The sequence below is a fragment of the Phoenix dactylifera genome, chromosome 11 (assembly GCF_051530095.1).
Source record: "Phoenix dactylifera cultivar Ajwa chromosome 11, Ajwa_hap1_PhDact_Kaust_v1.1, whole genome shotgun sequence".
NCBI lineage: Eukaryota > Viridiplantae > Streptophyta > Magnoliopsida > Arecales > Arecaceae > Phoenix > Phoenix dactylifera.
The window spans coordinates 20,012,577-20,037,935 of NC_143200.1; the positions used below are offsets into that span (position 1 = coordinate 20,012,577).

The 25,359-nt window shown below is 41.0% G+C and overlaps 2 protein-coding genes across 9 annotated transcripts; one reads left to right on the forward strand and one right to left on the reverse strand.

The window, feature by feature from the left end:
• Positions 1-7,249: 7,249 nt before the first annotated feature.
• Positions 7,250-10,893, forward strand: LOC103712008 (uncharacterized). The gene is made up of 2 exons (XM_088707139.1): positions 7,250-7,442; positions 7,618-10,893. The coding sequence occupies exon 2, from the start codon at positions 7,695-7,697 to the stop codon at positions 10,659-10,661; it is 2,967 nt and encodes a 988-aa protein (XP_088563265.1). The 5' UTR covers positions 7,250-7,442; positions 7,618-7,694; the 3' UTR covers positions 10,662-10,893.
• A 5,747-nt stretch (positions 10,894-16,640) lies between these two features.
• Positions 16,641-24,267, reverse strand: LOC103711980 (uncharacterized). Of its 8 annotated transcripts, none has more exons than XM_026806549.3 (5): positions 24,091-24,256; positions 22,375-22,725; positions 20,474-21,611; positions 17,089-19,702; positions 16,641-17,008 (listed from the first exon to the last, which is right to left on the reverse strand). In XM_026806549.3, the coding sequence occupies exons 2-5, from the start codon at positions 22,521-22,523 to the stop codon at positions 16,941-16,943; spliced, it is 3,969 nt and encodes a 1,322-aa protein (XP_026662350.3). In that variant the 5' UTR covers positions 22,524-22,725; positions 24,091-24,256; the 3' UTR covers positions 16,641-16,940. The 8 variants fall into 8 exon arrangements, with proteins under 8 accessions (XP_026662350.3, XP_088563266.1, XP_008796552.3 ...); XM_088707140.1 differs by having other exon boundaries at positions 23,844-24,168; XM_008798330.5 differs by having other exon boundaries at positions 16,641-19,702; positions 24,091-24,267.
• Positions 24,268-25,359: the final 1,092 nt, after the last annotated feature.

The window sequence follows — 25,359 nt, forward strand, 5'->3', positions numbered from 1 at the left end:
ATGTTTCTCTATTTCAGTCGAAAGAGAAGACCGACTCCAGCACCTCTTTGACTAGGCCATCATTCTTGCCTTAAATTTGGCTGGCGAGTTGCCAGAATGATGGTAAACATGGCTCCCATGCTTGTTTCTTTTTGCTGGTCGTCGTCGCCACCGGGACCAGCAACGCCGCCGGCAGTTACTACTGGGGGAGGCGCTATCCACCCACCACTACCACTGCTTGAGGCGGCCTTCCTCCATTCGGAAAGAACAGAGAGAGCCTCACAATTCTCTCTTCTTTTTTATTATTTTCTCTCTCCTCTAGTTCTTCTCTCTCTTTATTATTCTTTCTCTCTCTACTTGTTCTCTCTCTATGTGTTTTAGTGGACCAGTGGTGGATCTAGGTACTTTGAGAAGTCGAGCTGACCCTTAGAAGGGTCCCGGCCAGTATTGTGTGACTTGGAGCTTCGAGTCGGTATTGGTCTCGGGTCGGCATTATGCATCCATAAGAAGGGTTCTGGGTCAGCATTATTTAACTGTACAAGTAGTCTCGAGTTTTTGGGTTGATTTCTTTCTCTATCTTGGTATTTTCTCTCTTTAGTTGATCCGGAGAAATTCTTGGTTAAAGGACTGGTGGGTAGTCCTAAGTTACTATATGATGGTGGACTCTTTAGTGGACTAGTAGAGAATTCTGGGTTATCAGATACCTTGAATGATTTTTTATGTTGATTTGATTCTATAAGAGAACAATCTTTAAGATAAGAGGATGTCGAGCAGAATTCTGTACACTCTGATTCGTATATCGCCGTGTTGACAGATGATTAGTTCTACTAGATTGTTGGCGTAGAGGTAACAATCTTTGTACACTCGCCTATATGATTATAGATATTTTGTACATATATGTATGAAATGCTAATGATCAAGATAAGTAAGATCCAAGAATTCTTTTATGATGATTTCTGTATCAAACTATATTTTGATTATGTATACTTATGATTGATAGTATGATGAATGCATATATGAGTATAACTTACACTTGCATAATCGGACTAATAGATCTGGTGCTATAGACTAACCATGTTATATTGATTGCCCCATTACAGGCAGAAAATGTGACACTTATGGATTGCTCTGTCACAGGCTAGAAATGTGACACTTATTGATTGTCCCATTACGGGCAGAAAACGTGATCGTGGTTAGTCTAAAACCGAAAATAAAAAAAATTAATATGTGGATGTGAATTTAATTGATTGAACAAGAACTTTGAGTTGATCTTGTTATCATCGATTGCCCTATCACAGGCTGAAAATATAATACTATTGATCGCCCCATCATAAGCTGGAAATGTGATACTAACGATTGTCCTGTCATGGGCGAAAAATATAAACCTATTGATTGCTCCATCACAGGCAGAAAACATGACCATAATTTGGCCCAAAGTCGAAAAGATAATTAATCCTAAATATGGATCGGGTTAAAAACGAATGGAATGAAAAGATGTTTGAAAATATTATTAAAGATTTATGAGATATCATATGATATATTACTCTTGAGTGGTTGGATTTTTATTGATATTTAATGTATATATGTATATTATTTATTCAAGCATTATTGACAGTTGGTTTGTGATTTCATGATGTTTGTACTGATTTTTTGCTATTTTCAAACTTATACTATTGTATTGGTGTGAATGTGTGGGGATTCTTACTGAGCAGTAAAACTCACACCATCTTTTTTTTCTTTTAGAGTTGTAGGTCGCTTGGTACTTGGCTATAATTGGGATCACAAGTGAAAAAATAAATAGATAGACCATCACTGATACTGGTTGGATGATTAAATTTCGTAATTATACCAGTTTTGTTATTTGTTATGAAATGAGATCATTATTATTTAATGATATTGAGGTTGTAATAAATTTTCAGGCCTTTCATATTCTCTAGGATTTTGCCCTAGGGGGTATAAAAGCATAGATTTAAGATTACTAGAGATTGTGTTAAATAGTATTAGAGCATAAGTTTAAAATTACCAGGGATTGTGATAGAAATATATCAGATCTTTGAGATTATGATCACATGGGGCATGACAAAAGTAGCAGAAGTAAATTCAGAGTGTAGGTTTAAAATTACTATGTATTGTGATAAAATGAAAGTATTGGGATTGGTATATGATGAGTGCAGAAGGGATGGATGATTTATGTCTCTGATTTCGATGAGTGAAAGTATTGGGATTGTTAACCCTGACATACCGTATTAGTTGGTCATATCGTATTGTGTTTATTTGTTCAGATGTTATTTAAATGACTTGGAGGTTCAAACCTGATATGAGTGTGGATGTATGTAATAGAACTTTTATTTTTTCTAGTAATTATTAGAGTGGAATTTGTATATGGATCTTTTATAGTATTGGAGTGAGCTAAGAAAGATTTTTCATAACATTAGAAAGGAATGTTTTTCGAGGTTAAACCTGTATATAGATTATATTGAAATTGGCATATTTTACTGGGGAACTCTGGTACATTGAATTCTCATGTTTGGATCGGGCTCCTAGATCTTTATCATAATTGCTAAATACTATTAGATGTGTTAATTTAAACTCAAGTCTAGATTTATGATTTGAGCAGGGATCTTTTGTCATTGTAGTAAAGCCACTAGTAAAATGTTATATTGAGTAGAGATGCTCACACGAGTTATCACATATAGCATTGCTACTAGATATTAGGAATCTTGATGAAAAAAGATTTGGAGATTGATAGAATTAATATTACTCATAGTGATATTGGCTCAGAGACTTCTAAGCCGTTGAATTTGGAGTAAATCCTTTTGGAAGGAAGATTAATCTGGATTGTCTAATCAAATTTAAAGAGAATCTAGGGTTAATCCATTTTAAATTAAACCTTGATATTTTGGATTCTAAAAAAGTTGTGGAAATCACCAAACAGATATAGTTGTTTCGTACATTTATACTTACCTTTATACTCTCTTCCCGTATCCACCAAATCAGACACCTTGCAATTTTCATATTTGTAGGTGATACTGTCCATTAATGGTGTTTCATTGGCAGAGAGAAGCACGTTATTTCGTGGAATAACGTGGTCAGAAGAGATGGCACTTGCCACTAGTACAATGCAGCAAGATCTCAGGTTACATGCATGAGGTAAATGTGCTAGATAGTGCCAAATAGTTATATAGACATCTTGAAGAGAAACCATGCATCGAGTAATGTTCCATGATTCATCGAGCCTTACGAATCTTATTGATCTATTCTGTCAAAAGAGTGCTGATACTGAGAGAATTGCTCATACTTTTCGGTATTTTTTGATCTGTGACAATAAAATTTTATATTGACAACAAGAGTTTAAATATCAATTTTGTTTTGACTGATAGGCTATTATTACTCATAATTCTGCAAGGTGCAATCATTTGGGCATCTAAGAACTTGGGGAAAGGCTTTCACTGTACATGCATCACATCGTGGTTCCATTTGGGTGTTGTTATACTGAGATATCTCCAGGTATCACGGTTTCAAAGTCCTTGAGCTGCAATCAGTTGCTGATTTCTTTATTCAATAGAGAAGAACTATTGCCAAAATAAGATTCCTTAACATCTAGAGCTCATGGTGTTTGAAGAGTGGCCAAATAACAAAGACATTGATGACAGGGCAAGTTATTCTCCAACAACCAATCCAACAAACAGCAAGAAATAAAATATCCTTGAATGTGTTAGTTAGGGGTAGAGGTATCATCATATTCCACCATCAAGTGCTCCCCTCTCTATTCCACTTGTCATGATGCTATTGGTTTGGCGGTGCCGCCACATTGGTTTGATACTTGTCATCAACCAAATTTCTAAATCATCTACAAGAGGACCATGGGTGAGGTTATGTATTTTTTTTGCGACAATGCAAGATGGATAAGCTTCTTTGTAGTCCAATTGTGTTCTTCCACTAATTAGTATGTGACCAAGTTTTCTTTTTCATGCACCATTTCTTTTGATACTCTGTGACACATGTTAGCTGACTCTCTCAAAATATGCCTTCTGTCAGTGACACAATTTGTAGGAGGTTTTATTGCATATAACCTCCTACAAAATAACTTAGGTGAAAAGTCTCATAAATATTATAAGGTAGAGGACTGGATCATCAAGTCAGAACTCCGATTTGGGGTACATTCAAGCTATCTTTCTCGTGAGGACACTCATTACTTGGTGGCTTTTGGCCCCTTGGTTTGGCCAATTTGAGGCTTTGAAGTGGAAGATGAATGCAACCACCGTATATCAAGGGATGTCACATGTAAAGGGGTGATCGAACCTTTTCATGGTTTGAAAGGGCTGGGTGGCAGCAAATTTAAAAGGAGACAACTTCCATCCTAAAGGAGTGGAAAGTGGGGGATGACTATACCGAAAAGGAGGCTAGCATCAAGTGATAAATTTTTTAGTTAGACCAGGTCCACCACTGAGCTAGTAGATCAATCCAACCATGAAGCAATATGTACAAAAGCAGATAGGAAGAAAAGAAGCACAACATATGAATGTTGCTTCATGGTTGGATTGATCCACCAACACATGCATGTTTACTTAGCAGCTGCCATGTGGAAGGCTCTGTGTAACCTCGAACTTTAGAAGGTCTAGAGTTTGGAATATTTGGGAGAAAAGAGGGACAGCATGTGGTAGGAAAAGGAGAGAGAGGGGTCATCTAGGCTTCAAGATTCAATAATAAAAGATTCCAATCTATATTAATAAATATAAATGCATGATATCTAATGTTTTTGGTGTTTGTCTAAGAAATAAACTTTTGGGTTCCATAATGTTTTCCTCAAAACAAGGAATTTGTATTGGAATTTTTAACTTAGTTTCCTGAAAACAAGGCCGGGAAAACCTGGTTTTGAGAAGGGTGTCACTGTTGGAGAGAATGAAATTGGATCTGAAGAGAAAAAGCAGCTGAAAAAGCAGCTGGTGGATACAACCCAGTTTATTCAAGAAAATAATGTGTTGTGCCCCATTATGTCTCAATCTCAAATAGATAATGTTTTGTTAATGTTGCAAGCAACAGGTTGCAAAACCAAATCCAAGAAACCAACTAGGAAATATAGTTTTACATCAATATCTTTTCAATGTTTATCATATTTTCAACATGGCAAGTGGATCAACCATCACTCCTTATATCGAACACCCTACAAGGTGATATATTTTGGCACCATCAGACAAAACAAAACAATGACTCTTTGTTTTAGAGAGAGAGTGAGAAAGAGTTTGCAGACTACTATTCAAAATAGAAGGCCTCCTAGTCCATTCTAAATGTTGCCACTGCAAATGCAATCCTGTGATCCAACCTGATGTGGGAGCGTATAGCTGCAAACCTCTTTTAAGACTAGAATTTTAGTGGAGCTGGGCTTTTTTGGTTCCATAATTATATCCAGTGGGTGGTAGCCTCTCAATCCAAGCCAGTATTTCATTCTATCCAGTTATAATGGTGGGGATCCACCATCCAAGCTTGCCTGGATTCCATCATGGCAGTGGAGAGTCAAGTGGTCTCTGCACCACTTGGTCAAACAAGAGTCAGCTGCCACCAAGAGAGGCCATCCAGAATAACGGTTTTTTTTTCTTTTCTTTTTTTTTTATTCCCTAAAGCAGATGACTTATAGATATCTAGTATGGATTAAAAAAAATCAAAAAATAACAAATTTTAGAGTGCTCTAGTTATCTCTCTTTTCTCCACCTATAGAGCTCTCCAGCATAATCAGCCACGTACGAAGCCACCCAATCTATAACCTTATAACTTAAATATCTAGTATCAATGCACAAAAAAAAAGATCAAAAAAATAACAAATTTTAGAGTGCCCTAATTAACTCTCTTTTCTCCACCTATAGAGCTCTCTTATAAATATCTAGTATGGATGCACAAAAAAAAGATCAAAAAATAATAAATTTTAGAGTGTTCTAGTTAGCTCTCTTTTCTCCACCTATGGAGCTCTCCAGCATGATCAGCCACGTACAAAGCTACCCAATCTATAGCCTTATAACTTAAATATTTCAGAGTAGTTGTCTTGCCACCAGCTTCCCGAGTTGCCCAGTCAAAAATGTGGTCAGAGTACCCCGTGTGTCCTTCGGGCCAGTTCCATCGTCGTGGAAGGGACTTAACCACTGTCATCAGTTAGATCCGAGAGGTCCTAGGAAAAATAGTTGTGTCCACCATTTGCTTTCAGATATCTAGACAATGGCGAGGGATGGAAGATCTTTCGGACCAAGCATATATTTCATGAAGCTAATGGGGCTGCGGATTGGATGGCTGCTTTATAGCCAGTTATTTTAGTAGTATTCTATGGGCTGATAAAAAAAAATTGCTCTGGCACTTTAAGATATTTTATTTTTTAATTTTATTAGATCCATTCATGTCCGTCAAGTTTAATGCACCTCCTGCTATAAAAAAAAAAAAAAGAAAAAAAAAAAAAAAAGGAAAGGGAGATTTTGGTGTGAATTTGAATGCTGGGGCCCACCTCCTTTGATGGGGCGGTTGGACTGGTCTTTGCTCCAAATTCCCGTGCCAAGCCCGTTGTCAGATGAGGACATTGCTGAGGCTCCCCCGAGCAATATTATATAGCTTGTCTTCTACTGGCCCTTTGAAGCTCCCTAACCTACAAGATCTGAGCTCTGGTTCCCCTCCCAATACCCTTCTACCAGCCCTCCCCTTTCTGTCCTGAGAGAACCCAACTTGGAACAGAGTAAAATAAAGCACCCCAACGCATAAAACAAAGGCAAAGACCATGAGATATCATTATTTATTGCCCCATTTCACCACCCTCGGCAACCTCCCTTTCGAAGCACTGTTTTGAAATATATATATATATTACGTGCATGCCACAGCATTTACAGACCAAACCCATGCTTTAGATTCCATCTCTCTTGAGATCAACAATTTATGGGCTTTGGGTGGAGGCAGTCCCTTGTTCCCGACTTCCCATGGTGAAGCCATAGCCCCCTTTCCATCTCTTTTTGGTTTCCCTGAATAGGTATTTGACTAGGAACATATGTTCTGCTTTTAAACCTTGTTTCTGCTGCTTTTTGGGCCTCCCTGTGATGGGTTGTCCGTGATCTCTGGGTTACCGTGGTGAAATGTGTGGCCTTTGAGACCTAGTGCTGCACCTTTTGGTGGCATTTTTTTATGTCAAATTGCCTCATAACCCCCTGCTTGTTTTTCCTTATTATAGGCATCAGTCTGGGAGCTGTACTTCTCATTTGATTTGTATCTATGGGCCTCCACCTTTATCATCCATTTTTGCAGGGATAATAGCTCAGATCTTTCCATGTGTTGTAACAAAAGATGGTATGGCCATAGGAGATTTAGTCTCAGACTCTCTGGATAATGCTGTTATTTGGATCTTTAATCTCATCTTCAACAGCTGAAGACAAAGTTCTGCCATTAACATGAGCATCTCATGCTTGAGATGCAAATACCCAAAAGAGTTTCTCCCTGTAAGTTCTTTCTTTCCTTTGCTTCTTGTAGGCTTTCATCCAACTCCCCATTCCATGAGAAACTTCTTTAGGCTTTTGTCAAATGTTCCATTCCAAATGAACATAGATTATGATGCATATTTTATGAACTTCTTCAAGGAATAGGTGTAGCTTGTGATTTTTCTTCCTCTTTCAGATTTCATTCTTGAGCTACTCTTCTGTTGGTGAAAATCAACATTTTGATAACCTCTACCAAGCTTCATTTTTTCTTTCATGGATGAATCATCTCCACCTGAAGCTCCTCAGGACCTTCCCATCTGCAGTGAGTTCTCGGATTCCCCGGAACCAAACTCAAAGACACTGACCATCAAAATAGCAAAATCGTCGGTCGATAATGGCGAGAAATCAGTCTCCATCTCTCCTTCCATTTCAATCTCTCCACACTTGAACTCCCCCTCTCCACCGTCCTCTGCATTTGTTTCCGCATTGCAGTCACCATATATATCTCCAAGGGCCTTGGAACCACCACCAGATAGCAACACCACTCCATCTGCGACCCTCCCATCTCCAAACTCTTATTCTGGTTCCCATTCTGATGATATCCCAAGCACTTCCTACACTCCTCCATCATCAGAAAGATATGATTTTTCCGTCGACCCAACTGATCAAAAGCCAAAGTTCTCCGATGCCGCCCGGGTCTCATTCTCCTTCCCTGCCCCCCGAATCTCTATCACAAAAGGCTCTGTCTCCCCTTCCTCCAATACCAAGCTCCGGAGCTGCGATGTTTACATTGGATTTCATGGCCAAAACATTAATCTCATCCGCTTCTGCAAGTGGCTCAAGTCTGAGCTCGAGCTCCAAGGAATAGCCTCATTCGCCGCTGATCGAGCAAAGTACTCAGATACGCAGAGCCACGAGATTGCCGATCGAATTATATGCTCGGCAACCTTTGGCGTTGTCGTTGTGACTCCATCGAGCTTTCTTAATGCTCTCAGTGCGGAGGAGATAAGATTCTTCGCTCAGAAGAAAAATCTAATCCCTCTTTTGTTTGATACCGAGCTTTCCAAGATCGCGGGTCTCCTAGATGGGAGGTTGGAGGATAAGGAATGCAAGGAGGCCTTTGAGGGGCTAAGCAGGAGCAATGAGTTCAAGCTTGAAGCAAATGATAGCAGCTGGAGGAGTTGTGTATCGAAAACGGTCGGCATCTTACAATCAAAGCTTGGAAGGAATAGCATTGCTGCGAAGGAGACCGAAGTCTTTGAGGAACTACCCTTTCCTAGAAACAGACATTTCGTCGGGAGGGAGAAGGAGCTGACAGAGATCGAAGCTGCTTTCTTTGGATGCGGCGATGTTTATGAAATGGAGTGTCCAAAGCCTGTGCTGATGACTACTGGTGGATCAAGTCGATTTTCTGATGGATTTGCTGATGAGGAGAGTGATACAGTGAGAAGCAACGGGAGATATATCAGCTTGGAAATGAGAAAGTGCAAGGAGCCTACTTTGGAGGCTTGGGTCGATCCGGTGATCGAACTGACGAGCAAAGGAAGCCGACTACAGAAGCAGAGATCGAAACACAAGAAATCAAGAAGTGTGGGGAGCAAGGGTCATCATGGTAATGCCAGTGTGGTGTGCATAAATGGGATCTCGGGAATCGGCAAGACAGAGCTTGCACTGGAGTTCGCCTACAGATACTCTCAGAGATACAAGATGGTCTTGTGGGTTGGTGGAGAGGCAATGTATTTCAGGCAGAATATATTGAACTTGTCGATGAATCTGGGATTGGATGTTAGTGCTGAAGCTGAGAAGGAAAGAGGAAGGATGAGGAGCTTCGATGAGCAAGAGTTTGACGCATTCCAGAGGGTGAGGAGGGAGCTGTTCAGAGATGTTCCTTACTTGCTAGTAATTGACAATCTCGAGACAGAGAAGGAATGGTGGGAAGGAAAGGACCTTCATGATTTAATTCCGAGGAACACTGGTGCTACCCATGTCATCGTGACAACCCGGCTCTCAAAGGTGATGAGCTTTGAGCCCATGCAGCTCCCACCTCTGTCCTCGGCCGACTCGTTGCTGCTGATCAAAGGAAGACGGAAGAAGGACTACCCTCCCGAGGAACTGGAAGTCCTTAGAAAATTTGATGAGAGATTAGGAAGATTGAGCTTCGGGTTGTGGGTGATCGGGTCGCTGCTATCCGAGCTACCAATCTCTCCGTCCGCACTATTCGAAGCCATCGAAAGAATCTCCCTCGGTGAGAATTTCTTCTCTTTGTGCGCTACCGATAATGGTGATGGATTCTGCAGGAACAACCCTTACTTGATGAAGATCCTGGCATTTTGCTTTGCCATCTTGGATCGAGATAGAGGAGGAAGCCTTGCATCGCGAATGGTTCTTACCGGTGCTTGGTTTGCTCCTGCTCCTGTCTCGTCAACTCTATTGGCTGCTGCAGCTAATAAACTGCCTGCAAAAGAAAATGGCTTCCATCAATGGGGTAAAGGTCTCGCAATGGCCTTCAGTTGCTGCTCCACCTGCTGTTTCTTAGCTCGCCATGCTCGGAAGAATGAAGTGGAGTCTGCTCTCGTGCTGGTTAAACTGGGCCTGGCGAAAAGAACCATGAGACAACCCGGTTGCTGGATCCAGTTCCACCCAATCACCCAGATGTTTGCAAAGAGGAGAGGTGGGTTGCCACCAGCCAAGTTCATGGTTCGAGGCATGAAGAAGGTCGGTAATGCCGCAGCAGCGAGCTCAGATCACCTCTGGGCTTCTGCATTCCTTGTATTCGGTTTCAAGTCGGAACCCCCGCTCGTCCAGCTCGAGGCAGCTGACATGGTTCTCTTCATCAAGAAGACAGCTCTTCCATTAGCGATCCGATCGTTCATGACGTTCTCAAGGTGCAATTCGGCTCTGGAGCTGCTCAAGGTGTGCACGAATGGGCTCGAGGAGGTGGAGAAATCGTTTGTGTCGCAGATACAAGATTGGCGTCATGAGTCCTTGTGCTGGAGCAAGAAGCTCAAATCCAACCGGAGGGTGGATGAGTATGTGTGGCAAGATGTGATACTCCTCAAGGCCACATTGCTTGAGACCAGAGCTAAGCTGATGCTTAGAGGGGGGTACTTCGACAGTGGGGAGGAACTTTGCAGGACGTGTATTAGCATTAGAACTGTGATGCTTGGACGCACTCATTCCCAGTCTCTAGCTGCTCAAGAAACACTAGCAAAGTTGGTCAGGTATAGAGGCAAGTTATGAAGCTGCTTCCAGCACTACTGCCAAATCTCTACATTTCAATCATGCTGATTGATATAAATCCTAGCCTTATGCTTAGATTTTGTTAGTCTTATACTTGATAAGTGCATGCAGGTTACTGTTTTTCATTGGGAAGAGCAGCTTAGAGGGTCATTAATAACAGAATTGGCCTTGTATTCATATAGAACAATGTCACAATTTTTTTTTTGAATCCATAATACAGACTTCATATCAAGTTGGTGGATGTGTGAAATGGTGTTGCTATGGGAGTTGCAAAGTGGGTCCTTTAGATATATACAGTAGCCCCAAACTGGTGTCGACCTGCCCTGGACCCTGAAGCTGGATTTTGGTTTGATTTTGTTGAGGTGAGAGAATTTTCGCACTTGACCTGATCTGACCCAACTTAAGTTAGTTCTCCTTCTTGCTCAATTACATATCCAATCTGTTCCGGACAAAAAACTTTTTCAGCTTGTTCACAGGAAAGACAATTCTGAATCAGCTTTGCCTTATAATAGACAGTTGGGAAGAAACTAACATATCAATCAGTAACATTACTGCATTCACAAATTTGTTTTAGTTACTTAAGATGGTGAAAGATTAAGCCCTTATTTAAGCACTTACATCATGTCAAGCTGTCCAATCATCAAAGCACATACATCATGCTACTCTTCTCAAGCCGTATTCAGATGCAAAGAATATACAAAATGGTACAATTCAAGTGCCTTTACATTTATCTAACAATATTAGCCACTGCAAGTGAATGATCCTCCCAAACAAACTGGTTATGAAAATGGAGGATTCAAATAATCATAGATGAGGTAGGCAAGAGGAGAGAATTACATGAAATCACCTCGGTGACAAAAGTTTGGATTTTTTTAAAAAAAATGTCTTCTTATGAATGACAAAAGTCTTGTGTTGGTATTGTGATGAGAAGTTGAAAGTGGATACAGATGCAACCAAAAATGTCCTTACTCCTCTTATGATCGATCCCATCGAGGAACATCAGGCAAACGATGATCAATGTGAGGAACCAAGCAATGATGGTATCGATTTGGAAGTTTATGACGAAGGCTAATGATGATTATATGAATATTTCTTTTCATGCTTTGGCAGGGTAATCCATCTCACAGACCATGCATGAGAAGATACATGTCAAGCGTTAACATGTGATAATCTTGATTGATTGTGGATGCACTAACAACCTCATAGATTCGAGCACTAACAACCTTATGGTTTTATGTCCTCACCAGATGATGGTATTTTCTTGACATTACTAAAGAATTGTGATCAGCAACCGACAGCAAAAACCTCGAAGAATTTTTCTCTTTTTGTTGGAAAAAAGAAAAAGCCAAGAAGACATTGAAGTTGACATACTGCAAGAGTTAAACATTCATGTATTCCAAGCAAACCTAAATTTCAGGCTGCAACATGGTCTATGATAACCAGATCCAAACCGGAAGGTTTGATGCGTTGAGCCATCATGCACATAATTTCAGCTAGGGTTTGGCTAGAAAGATCTTTTCAGAAAATGGGAGTTGCCTATCATGTCATTTCATGCAAGAGAAGGCTAGAAATATGTCAATCTCGTTACGCAAGCCCAATTCAAACTTACATAAAAAGGCTTCAAACCAGACCCACTTCAAGCCCAACTCAAGATATGTTTTCCAATGTAGGCTCCTGGATTATATCTCAATCCAACATGATTCTTGCTTGAACCAACCAGACCTAGCTAAAGTCGTCAAAATGTCAGGTTAAAAACTTTTGGAATTAGTCTAGTTTCAAACCATGTAAGCATGCTAAATGTCAAATTAAGCCAGGATAAATTTGGATTCCTTGCTGGTCGAGTCCGATTTCGTTTGGGCTACTTGGCTAACCCAAGGCACCGGAGTTGCATCCTGCTCAAAAGATCTCATACAAAACAACCAACAAAACGAACATAAAAAATCCGAGGGCTTGCTTGGCACTATTGTTATTTTTGCTTTTTTTTTCTTTGATTCTCCTATAAATCAGTGAAATTCCTACATAAAAAAACCTAGGGTTCTACTTTTGTTTTTTTTTTCGAAAAAACAGGTTGAGATATTTTAAGGATATCACCCATAGGGCTGTTAATGAGCGAGCTGCTCGGGCTCGGCTCGTTAGTCAAACGAGCCCGAGCCCAATATGAGACTTGTTTACACCCGAGCTCGAGCCCGAGCAGCTCACAAGCCCAAACGAGCTCTAGTCTTCCACTGAAAAATCTTATTTCAGCACCATAATTCATAAAAATCTGACCACATAGAGAAAAATAGCCTGTTATCGAGCCCGGGCTCGTTTTGGAGCTCGTAATTGAAACGAGTTTTACGAGCTCAAGCCCGAGCCTTTGCTTTGCCAAGCAAGCCCGAGCTCGAGCCGAAATCGAGGAATTGCAATCCACTGCTCTCAGCTGAACCCAAGGCGAGTGAGAGATCGGCAACTAGGGCTTTTTTTTTCTCGGCTAGGGAGAAGGCCCAATATACAGCTTGTTACTGAGCCCGAGCCCGAGCCCGAGCTTCTGTGAAACGAGCCGAGCCGAGCTCTCCCAGGCTCGGGCTTGGCTCGGCTCGTTAACAGCCCTAACCACCCATTCGAACTTGCTAGATCCATTCAATTACAATGTACAATGTAACCACGCTCTAATTGTTTTTTTTTTAATAATTTATGTATGGATCAATATGGTTGGTTCTTTGTATCTGGTTTCGGTGCAGAAGCTATATTATTTTATTATACAAAGCGCCTTGTTAAATAGGAAAGCGAGAGAACGTAGGGTGGTGGGAACCCCACTTTCACGGTGAGAGTGAAAGGCTGGTTCCCCTCCCTTTCCACACAAAACAAGCACTACGCTCCCTATGCGAGGACGCCATCTCTTTTTCACCCCTTACTTTTCTTTTTTTTTTTGCTAAGGTTTTCACCTCTTACTTTGACCGTGAGAAGCGTACCCACGAATTGCTTCCACACCTTAGAATGGCCGTTGTCACAGTTTACTATATATAAAAGCAATTTAAGTAAGATAAATTATTCAGCAAAGTATGGCTTTTAGTTTAATATTTTGTTTGCATATTTTGCTCGGATGGTATCCTTTCTTGACATATGAGGAAGAAAATGGAGCTCTGATTTCGATTGGCATCAACCTTCAATGGATGGATATATGATAACAAGTAGGGATTAACTTCTTCTGAGCTAAAAACATATTTTATAAATATAAATTAATTTTTAAAAATATCATTATTATAATTTGTTGATAATTATTTTATTCATATTTAGTATTATTTCTAATAATTAATAGTTATTATTCTTATATTAATCAATTTCTAATCATAATAGTCAACGGTATTAGCATGTAATGCTACATTGAAGAAACTACATTATCTCATCGTAAGCTTGGCAAAAATTGAAATATTCATCTTTTTAACTATGATTTAAGTAGAGAAAAATACTTATAGACCATTTTATCGCATAATTCTAATAAGGTAGGTAATATAATATTTTTTTTTATCAACATGACTTCACCTAAGATGAAGTAATACTAAAATACAATTTTTCATGAACTCAATAGATGTCATACTGATTAAAAAAGCATACCGTTATTGATTATCCTATTGAATTTGTCTAATAAAAATGATTGGCGTAGCTAGTGGTGCAGCTTAAATAGAATAAAATAACACCCAATATATGGCAAAATATTATATAAGTCATTTCATGATCTAATGAGGATTTTTTAGTTGAATTTAATATATCCACGAAAAGAAAGCAGACCGTAACTATATGGAGAGAACTTCAGCAAAGCAAATGATATCATCCGTGTATATTGTCTTTGAATGCAAAAAATAGGTGTCTGAATGCGCCTTGGTTAACCCTCATTTTCTCCTCCTAAAATACAATCGTTGAATCCAGAACAGATGATCAGTGCATGAATAATTGTGATTTTATTAGATGTCATTGTTACCTTCTTTTCTCATGGAGTCTTCCCATGTGTAAATACATTAAAAAGTGCCACTAGTTATGGATCGATCAAGCTTGTTTTTTTGTTGTACAACACAAAATCCAAGCACTGTATTGTTGTCTGGGATTCAAACGACACTAAAAATTTTACAGTAACTTATCACCAGAATAACTCTCTCTCAAGGTAATATCTAACGTCAAAATCATCCAAAAAAAAAAAGCCAATTATTGTTACCTTGAGGTGTACGTTTCTCTGTCGGAACTACAGAATGTGAGAGTTACATTGTAGCAGTAAATCCAATATAAGTTATGGCATCAACGTGCACTTGCACATGCCTCACGTGACCATGTATGTAGCTCTCGCCATTTACAGTTCGATCTTTGGCTCTTTGCAAGCTAAAGTCATCTGAAATTAGGCTAGCGAAAAGGGGGAAAGGAGAGAAGGAAAAAGAATTGGAACAAGGGCGGGGCCCGGCGCTGAGGGGTGGCGTGCACGGGGCACGGCAACGATAACGACGTGGGCGAAGGCGATTGGACCACGTTTTTTTTTTTTTTTTTTGAAGTCACGCCACCGGGTTAATGGCCTTGTCTTGCTGTCTCCATGCAGCACGCGTTCCACCCAACAAAGCCCCCAACTCGCAACAATCGTAAAGGTAAAAGATAAATCTCCTGCTGCCCCCATAAGAGGGAGAGAAAGAGAGAGAGGGAGTAAATAAAGGAGACAATTTAGAAGGGTTACTGGTGCCAATGAAAAAGATCTCTCTCCTTGTCTTGTCCTATTTCTCATCTGTGTCTTTATTCTATTCTCTCTCTCTCTCTCTCTCTCTCTCTCTCTCTCTGTCTCTCACTCACACGCTCTCCCCTTCCCTCGAGCCAGTACGTGTACCTTCTTTGGTTCTGTTACTGTTCATGCAAAAAATCTCCTCTCGCTCTTACTCTCTTTGTAAGCAGTGGGCACAAATGAGGTATGTATGCAACGGCTATATTTCATATGACATGGCTTGGAAAGCTAGGAAAAAAGCAAGGGAGGGCTATCCGGATTTGCTAGTATCATCTTTGGATTCTCTAGTACGCATGGTGTCGCTATGATGGGTCCCTCGTTTCTCATCTCCCTAGTAATTGGCATGGAGGACTAGGGGTGGTAGTATGAGTCAAGTTTGTGGCCCTGTCTCATTTAAAACTGCGGCTCGTGAAGAACATGACTTTGTATTATTATATTTCGAGTAACAGGATAGACTGATTGCTAGCTGGAGGAGCCCTTATCAGTATGTCGAATATGTGGTCCGAGTTGGATCATGGAGTGGTTATTGACATTTTTGAGGAGAGGAGCTTGGAGTAGAAGACTAGGAGACTTCCGCCATGAAGCCAAGCCTGAGGAATCAAGGCCTTCTGTGTATCTGAATTAATAAGCATGCCACCTTATGCTTGTGCGATAAAACTTGATATTCATACTTGCATCTTCGTAAAGAATGCCTTCCTTAACTATCTAAAATGATATGATCTACTTAAGATCGCTTTTTATGGATAAACGGGAAGTTAACAACCCATGGCTACTGCATGCAGCATCTAGGGGATATCCACTCAACAGAAAGCTGTGAAGGATAGGGAAAAGATGAGAGTAAACAATGTTTGACTTGAGATGGTTGTAACAATTTTTTTTAAAAAAAGAAATAAAGAATTTCCTGCAGAATTCCATCTCAAGAATTGCACCTTGCCTGATAAGTCCATAATGAAAGCAACCCCAAATTGATGGCATAAAACTAACTTCCGCAGAAAAGATCCCTTGTGAGTTGTTACAGCAAAGAATGGCATAAAACTAGCTTTCATAAAGATCCCAGGATACAAATCTAAAACTTACGCAAAGCACCCGGCCCCTATCATTGTTACCTGAAAATCTTTTAAGTTTATAGGGTCCTAATATTCAGCAAGGATGTATCACAACCACAACCATTGAAATATCAATAATAAAAAAATTCTAAGCATCAAATTAAACAAGATGCTGCTAATGCAAGACCACCAACAACATGCTGCTTGAGGAGGCTTATTTTCATTGATGGAGGCAGTCAGATTTTATTATTCTAATTTTACATAAACATACTTGGAGAATAGCTCAAGACTGCAGTTCTGTGAAAAGTTTGGAGCCAAAACAACCTTGCTTCAACATAAGTACAGAACCATTACAAAAACTCCGACGGTCATATTCTTGCCAGAATCATGCTTTCTATAGACCTGTTGCCTCCCCAAAGACAGAAGATCCATAAGTCTGTGCCAAAAGAGCACCATTCTTCTGGGTCCCCTCTATATTTTTTCCATGCATTCGACAACTCAGTGCTGCTGTAAGTTCTGTTGGAGATATCTTCCACAAAAAGTTACTGATGGGATCATCGATGAGTCTGCAAGTAATACAACGGGCTCAGCTGACCTGCTGTAGGTGACTGATACACAAATGGGCAAGGTAGAAGAGGACTCAAACCTTGTGAGAAGTATTCTCCCACCCTCGGGTACGAATTGGCAAAAGAGGGCCTTGGACCACCTGAGACATCCCTCGAGATAAATTGGCCCTGTGATGGAAAATAAGAGAATTGTCTTCGTACCATAGGATCTGGACCCAAACTTGCCGGAGGCAATGCACCTGCTGGGCTCGCTAGGTTGCCTCTCTGTATGGCCTCCGGCTCAGGACCGTCGCCAATTACAATGACTTCTTGCATGATGTAGGGAGCTCGCGCAGAAGGAGGTAGCTTTTCGCGCTGCTGGCGAGGTGAATCTGTTCTTCCAAGGCTGCACCTGGCTGGGGAAATGAGATTTTTGCATGAATTTTTCTGCTGACTCTGACCGTCCCTCAAACCATTTGGCGTTGGAGTTCCTCCAGAGCCGCCAACTTGCAAGCCAGGTGAATAGTGGAGCATTTGGTGATTGCCCATTGATGGAAGCTGGCGATGGCACTGAAAGTTCTCATGACTCGCCACAAAGTTGGTTGAAGCAAATCCAAGAGGCGGGAGACATCTGGCATTTGTTGGGTAGTCTGAAGCAACGGTTGGAAGCTGCACAGGCTCTTCTTTCTTCACCACCATCAAATCCTTACCCATCAATCTCAGTCTGGGATTGGCACTGGACTTGGTTTTACTCTGAGACGATGGGCCCGCGGAAACCAAATCGCTGCAACCTTGGATATTTATAGCAGAATCCAAGGAGACCTTAGTTGCATTGGACTGAGTAGGTGATCCCAAGCAGGAGGCGGCCGCCGCATTTGCTCTCGGGCTCTGATACGGATGGAAAGGAGAAAACGTTCTAGGCCCAATGTAGAGGCTGGAAATCGGCTTCCCCTTCGAAGGTAAAGTTGTCCCAGCCGTGACAGCTTTTTTCACCAGCTGCGTCTCTTTGGAAAGGCTCTCCCTACATGAGCAGCAGAAAGGCTGATCCTTTGGAAATTGTTCCACTTTGCTTGGCAGATTCACCTTAGATTCCCTATTAATTCTCTCTGCAATTCTTCCTTCAGTTCCTCCACTGTTTTCTGTAGATGGCACTGCAGAGAGTAACTTATCTTGAGCAGGAGTATCTCTCGACAACAACTCTGACTCAGTATCTTTGGACCTGGAATCTTTTGGAGATGGGAGAGAAACGGTTGAGGCAGTTGAATCAGGAGATTCAGCTGGTTCCCCATCATTAGCCAAATGATTGGATGTTACTCTAATAGAAGTTGCTGATGAGTTCTCTTGATGGACTTCAGGCCCCAGATCCCCATAACTAGTTAAGCAGGCACTAGACTCCTGGATGGAAACTGTATCTGCCTGACATTCTCTATACTGAGATGAACAGGAGTCTTTCAGCACCCCAAGTCCCGCACCATCAGCTATTTGATTGTCTTGGCTGACATTCTCATCACGCAGAACATCGCCACAATCAATTTCTTGCTTACCGAGCGATCTTTGCGCAACTTGTACATGGGCCTGCCCTGAAGAGATGGACTGCGCACGTTCTTCCACAGATAGCTGCAAGAATCTGGCATTGGAAGCTGGTGTGAGGTTTTCCAAAATAGCTTTTTCCAGGGAAGGTTTGGCCACATGATCCCCAGAGAAAGATGATGAGACCTCATCAGCTTGCATGTCTCTAGTTTCATTTCCAGGGTCGTGGTATTCAGCTTCCAGAGGCAGCTCCTCTTCCATTGTGCCTGGGGCTTCTCTTTCATGTATAGAATCTGGGATAACAACAGTGCTTGGAGACATAATTTCTCCTATTTCAGACCTTGAAACACGCTCCGAGGAACCAAATTGATGACTCCTGGGTGCTTCATTGGCTCTGGTACCATCAGGGCCGAAATCCTTGATAGAGTCATGCATCCCTTCAACAAGAGAGCAAGCTCGTCTTCCAGTCCTCAACATAGATCTGTTTTTGCGGAACCTTTTAGAGGTGGCGGGTTTCTCATTGAAGTCACCCTTGCTTGCTTCGAAAGAGAAGGATGGTCTTCCAACTAAGACATTCTTCTCCAATGCTGAACAGGCCTGATCCTTCACCAAAGTCTGACAATTCTCAGAGACTTTAGTTGTCACGTCAGAAGGGTTATCAGACTTCTGCATGCTGCCAATGCGAACCTCCTCTCTTTTGCTTCTTGGTGAAGAGGTGAAAGTCCCTGATGATCTTGATAATTTCAGCAGAAGACCACTGGCCAAAGAAGCATTTTCTGACGACAACTTCAAGACAGGTGGTTTGGGAGACTTTTTCTTCCCACATTCCATGGTATGGACCAATTTTGACTGGGAATTTACTTTTTTGGTTCTTGGAGCAGCAGCCAAGTCTTTGGATGGCCTTGAGACCTTCAAGATGTGGCTTCTCATAGCAGTAGAGTTATCTGAGTCTGGTTGGCCATTCTCAGCCAATGTGTCCCTGGTGACAGCTACTGGGTTCTCCAAGGTTTTACAGTTGTCTTTGTTGTTGAGTTTTTTCGGGAGGTCCGAGCGTTTGGAGCACACCCACGGTCTCAAAGTCGCAGAACTGCTGCTGTTGGCTTGGTCACAAGCATTTGATATATTCGACTCTCCCTTTGCCTGATAAGTATCGGCATGACAATCTCCTCCAGATGCTGGTTTAATCTGGTTACCAAATCATGGAACTCATCATATCAAACATCACAAGCAGAAGAAATAGAAACAAGTATGCAATTAATTTGGTCATGCAGGATGCAGACATATATGAGAATTAGAAACTGAGTGTTCACAGCAATAAAACTTCTGAGTAAACTAATATAAACCGTTTGTAGATTATGCCTAGTATCAGTGATCAGGAAGCATGCTCAAATAACAGCAAAAATCCCAAGAAATTGGGTGGCAGATGCTACAAAGCTGGAAGGCTGCAATCAATATCCAGGGAGAATTTGAGGAGAGGGGGAAACAGCTAACAAAAATGGGATCCAGAAAGCTTCATAAATTATATTGATGCTGCCTGTAACAAAACATCAATTGCAAATCCAAAACTCCAATTAAACCCATAGACAATACACAGCTTAATCTTTTCTTTAGAAAAAAAAGAAACACAAAAAAAACTTTTGGTTAGTTTTTTTTAATAAGAGAAAAACTCAGGAATATGGAGCTTGATTCAGTATTTCAGTAAATCTAGAATTTAAACAAGTTTGATACAGCTATTTAACTCTCTAAAGAGATGGAGAAGACGAAAATTTACTTAAGTTTGCCATACAATTAGGCTGAATAGATCCAACTCCAACTTCCAAAAATTTAGAAACTCATTGGGCTTTGCATATCAAAATTCTTACTTTACTAGATTATGAAGAATTTTCACATCATCTAGGTTTACTCAAATCTAACCATAGCACTTGGCAGGTGTGAAAAACATAAAGCAACACATACCCGCGTTTTCAAAAGCTTGAATGAGCTTAACTTCTTTTTGTGTGTCTTCACTTTCATATTCTTTGAACCTTTTGATGCGAAACACTTTTTTTGGCTGATCAACATACGCTTGCTTGGCTTGATGTCTTTTGCATGCTTCATCAGCTTGGAGTCCTCTCTTGACATCCTATCATTGAACTTGGACAAAATTCGAAGTTTTATGCCATTCGAATCAACATAGACTGCTCCTTCATCTCTAGCATCCATAGGCAACAACTTCAATCTTTTTGTCTCGGTCGAGTCCTCATTGGTTAATGTTACCAAAGCCAACTCCAAAGCCCAGTTTGTACCATTCCTCCTGTCAAGGTCTTCAAGAGTGCAACGGGGAGCAGTTTTGTATATGTCCACCATCAACCTCTTCTTCCTTGGTTTAACTTTGGTTGTTGAAGAGTTGGTCAGGACCTGATTAGTATTGGACTCCACCGAAAGGCATTGATCAATGTGAGCATTCAAAGTGGTGTTTGAAGTGGATGCGAACGTTTTACAAACAGGGCAAATCTTTGAGGCCATGGGATCTGAAACTGTGCTAGAGTTAGATACTATATCTTCTGCTCGGTTGGTAATGGAAATGGCACCCGATTTTACTATCAACCTGCACTTTTTTTCCGATGGTTCACCAGAGCTTTCAAGCTTCTGAGGCAGTGGAGCAGGCCCAGCAACTTCTAGTTCTGATGATGCTTCTGATAAGCTTTTATTTACAGATACTGAGCAAGGAAATTCACTGATCTGGCCAGAAAATCTTTCAGTTTGATCATGACTTCTCACTGCCAAGGAGATTTCAGCATCTCTATGGACATGTTCATCCACAGCAACTACTTGATCAACGGTATGTTTTCCTTCGTCCGGTGGTGTGTATTGAGCTTGATCTGAAGACTCTACAACCAAGTCGTGTAACAGAGAAGGCAATTCGGCTTCGAAGCAAGCAACTGGTTGCTCGGGTTCTACTTTCTTTCTTACACACTGAGCTCTCACCAAATCAGGCTGCTCGAAAGGCGGCAATAAATCGCGAACGCCATGCTTCAAGAAAAGTTGCAAAAGCTGCTGAGGAAACGGCCAATTCGTTCCAATGCCTTTGCTCCGGGATGTGAAAACATAATCTCTGGACCCAAAGCAACAGATCTATTAGATCAATATTGCAAAATACCATCCACTGGTTTGAAAATTTCCAAGCCATAAAAAAAAAAAAAAAAAAAACCCGCCTCCTATAACCAAGCCAAGCAAAGAGATCCATCTTTTGCAACAGACTGAGCAGTCAGCACTAAGCAACTCGGATTATATCATATGTTATTTCCCAAAATTAGATACTTATTACACCAAGGAACTAAGCATACATGCTACAAACAGTAGACCCTCTAAATCAGTCACACCATTAACAAAGACACTATCCTTGATATTAGATAATAGCATTAATTAAAAACCCAAAAACATGTTATCATATGAATGAAGAACTAAAACCGCAAAGAAACCCACAGAAGTATTTACATGATCGATTCTCCGCTGCATAAAACGGTTTCAATATCAAACTCACAAACATGAAATCACACAAGAAATCAACAATTCATTGCTGATGGTTCTACAAATCTGGTATGAGAACATAAGATAATATTAGCACAAACTACAAGATGAACCTTTACTGCTTGTGGTTGGCTACTACCACAAAACCATGAACTGCAAGGGGGGGGGGAATACCCAGATCGAGGAGGATTGAGCCCCAAATCAAAAGATTTGTAAGCGAGAGAACCAAAATGCAAAAGATTTTTAGGATGCCTAAGGTCCTCCAGAAAGTAAACCATGAATGCAATAATTTCTCCTATTGGAAGCAGTGAATTACAACATTGGGCAGTGTACAATGGAACTGTTACCTTATAGAGAAATTGGGAGTTGGTCTCTCAAAAAGGTCTACTGGATCTGCCTCTTGGAGGGCAAGCTTTTCAGAAGCCCTCTCATCAGCTCTCAGAACTGGAAGCTTGGAGGAACATGAGGGGTCTGAGGGGTTTTCAGTGGATAACATCTGAAGAAGGCCTTCTCTATTTTGCCTGGGAGGTAATCCAACAGGAGTACTAGCCCAAGAGCTTTGCTGCAACTGGGCCTTCTCTTTTGCTTGGCCTCCAGCATAACCAAGGACTTTAGGCTCTCAGACAGCACCTCAAAGGAACAGAAACCCCACACAGGAGAGCACACTTTCCTTTTCCTCCCTTCACCCGATTTGATGCCTGCAACATGCAAGGAAGGGTAACCAGGCTAAGGAAAACATGTACCAAATTAGAGAAAGCAGAAACCTATGATACAAGAGGGAGGGCTTCTAGAACATTATTTTATGTAGACTAAAGGCATGGCGGCCTTCGAAGCCCATGAAAGTTGGATCAGACTCCTTGGAGACCAAGGCATCCTTGCCTCCCATATTTACAAAGGGGAGATCACAGGTCGGGAGGGTTGGAGCTTCCAGAGTCATCATTTTATGTGGCCAGAAAGGTGAAGAAATTCTTAATGACAACCGAACCTGCGAAGGAACTCATCAGAAAACTAGTACAACTCCGTACGAAGAGAAATCTTCAGAAACAAGAGAGCGAAGGGAGAGAAGGAGAAGAGGAAGGAGAAGAACGGAGCATAAGGCCTTCTTGGCTTAAACCCGTAAACCCGCCGCACGAAACCATATTTCATGTGAGGAGGAAGAAAACTAAGAAAAGGGCCGGAAATACTCCGCGAAGCAACAAGGTGGGAGACCAGGAGGCCGCAACCCACTAAGGAGAAGCAAAAGCCAAGGCGAACAAGACCATGACCAGTTGCTTGGGAAAAACACTTGGCAAAGCCAGCGACAGGAGGTTTCGAGGAAGTTGATGGAGAAAATAGAAGGAAGGGGTGGAGAAAGAGGGCATGAAATCATGCAAGAGCTTAATCTTAGATTAATCCTCGCTTCGATGGGTTTCCAACAGGAAACAAGGGGGGAAGGAGGGGAAGATGCCATACACGGTGATACAGCTGCTACGGCGAACCAACAGAACGGTATGGCAAAAGATTAAGCAGATCTCAGGAGCACCCACCATAGATTTCCTGTATTGTTCCAAGAACTCCATACAAATCCATGATCCAACCAATAGATTCGAGGATACGAAAGGACAGACGGAGGACGGGGTATCGGTTCGAAGATCCAGCAAGGACAAGGCTGATACAAACCCTCGATGCAGCGATACAGAAAATCCCAAGGAAAATCCATGACATGTTACCTTCCTCCGAGACACATGCACAGAGCCAAAAAAAAACTAGATACAAGAGCTCATAAGGGAATCCATGGACAAAAATAGTAAAAAAGACCATAAAATCTTATCCAAACCTTCACTTCCAAGCATTACCCCCTCATGGATTCCCCCTGGAAGCAAATAGACCAAGCTAGCTTAGGTGGGAGGTAAGGCTTCGGAGCTCGCCCTTTTTCATTTGCTACAAGGAGTGGAAGATGGAGAAAACATATGCGTGTATGCGTGTGTGTGTGTGTGAGAGAGAGAGAGAGAGAGAGAGAGAGAGGTCTTTCTTCTTCACAGTAGCATATAGGAAGAAATAAAAGAGAGACACCACCCACTCACACATCAAAGGCATCAGGTTCTCCACCAAAAGCAGGCCAGTACCATTAACAGCAACCGAGAGAGAGAGAGAGAGAGAGGAAATGAAGGATTTCTCAGGGAGCTGTCCTATCCTGCACCTACTCTGTAGCTTTTCTATTTTCTCTCTCCACTTCTCTTTTCTAATATTATGAATAGATTAAAGAGAGGGATAGCTTTTTGACCCTACCTTTGGATGAAATATGGGAATGCCCTGGATGTTTCTTTTCTCTTGTCAGTTGGCCAAACTACCCCTGCTGTAACTTGGTTTCACACTCAAATTCCATACTCCCCCCTGTCGTTTCCAGTATTTCAAAATATAAAAATTAACTTTTTTATTCATTAAATATGACCTCCTGTACTTCTCACCAATTGGTTAAGATGATGCCATATTTTTCTTAAAAAAGAATCTTTTGAATGTGAGTGGGATCATTGAATTTTCCTCAAGATATGAGCCAGTGAATAGAATAGGACTCTTATTCGAGTCAAAGCATTGGTACACCCCTTTCTAAGCAAATCACACCTTAAACATTCTAAATTCCTGCTTCTCCATTCTAGTGCCTTCATTTAATCTCTGGTTATGCTCATCAAAAGCTAGAAAAGAAAGGAAGTCTATACAAGATGGGCAAAAGTAAGTGAAATTTATTTAAGGTAAATTTTAATTGATTTATTACTACTTGGTGATCTCTCCATGGCTCTTTGTGGGCCCATGTTATAGGTTCAATCCATGGGGACTAGAAGTGGGGCCTCTGTGTTCCCTCTGCGGCAGTGGCAGGAGGGCGATGGGGAATCAACTTTGCACACTATCTCAATAACATTAACCTTAACCTATGAAAATGATATTAAAATTAATAAGTGCAATCCTCCAAAGTAAAAGGATGAACTTTTTTTTATGGGCACCTCTCTTCCAAAAAGTTATTGGTTCAATAAGATCTACAAACTCGGCGGTAGATCAGTCTAGTTATAGAGCAATACATGCGACATGCAAATATTGCTTAATTTTTTTTCTCTGTATCCATATATGTTTATTTTTTGATTAGATTAGTCCACTGCTGCTAAAGTAATGAATCTGATCCTATCAATAATTTTTTCTAGCTGTTATGACGAAGGCACCGATGTGCCATCATTATCACCGAAGGCTTCTACAGTAATACTAATTTACTATTTAAGAAATATAAAAACGTTGATGAGGGTATCATTGGAACTAAAGGCAATGATACTGTTTTAGGCACATGCAAAGCTACTTTGTTCTAT

What these genes read in the sequence shown, in the direction of transcription:
- LOC103712008 (XM_088707139.1), top strand. Translation starts at nt 7,695, where the DNA reads ATGGATGAATCATCTCCACCTGAAGCTCCTCAGGACCTTCCCATCTGC.
- LOC103711980 (XM_008798330.5), bottom strand. Translation starts at nt 22,523, where the DNA reads ATGTTATCCACTGAAAACCCCTCAGACCCCTCATGTTCCTCCAAGCTT. An exon ending in ACTCCCAATTTCTCTATAAG is followed by an intron (nt 21,612 to 22,374) that starts GTAACAGTTCCA and finishes CTTTGGGTCCAG; the next exon opens with AGATTATGTTTTCACATCCC. An exon ending in TCAAGCTTTTGAAAACGCGG is followed by an intron (nt 19,703 to 20,473) that starts GTATGTGTTGCT and finishes TTTGGTAACCAG; the next exon opens with ATTAAACCAGCATCTGGAGG.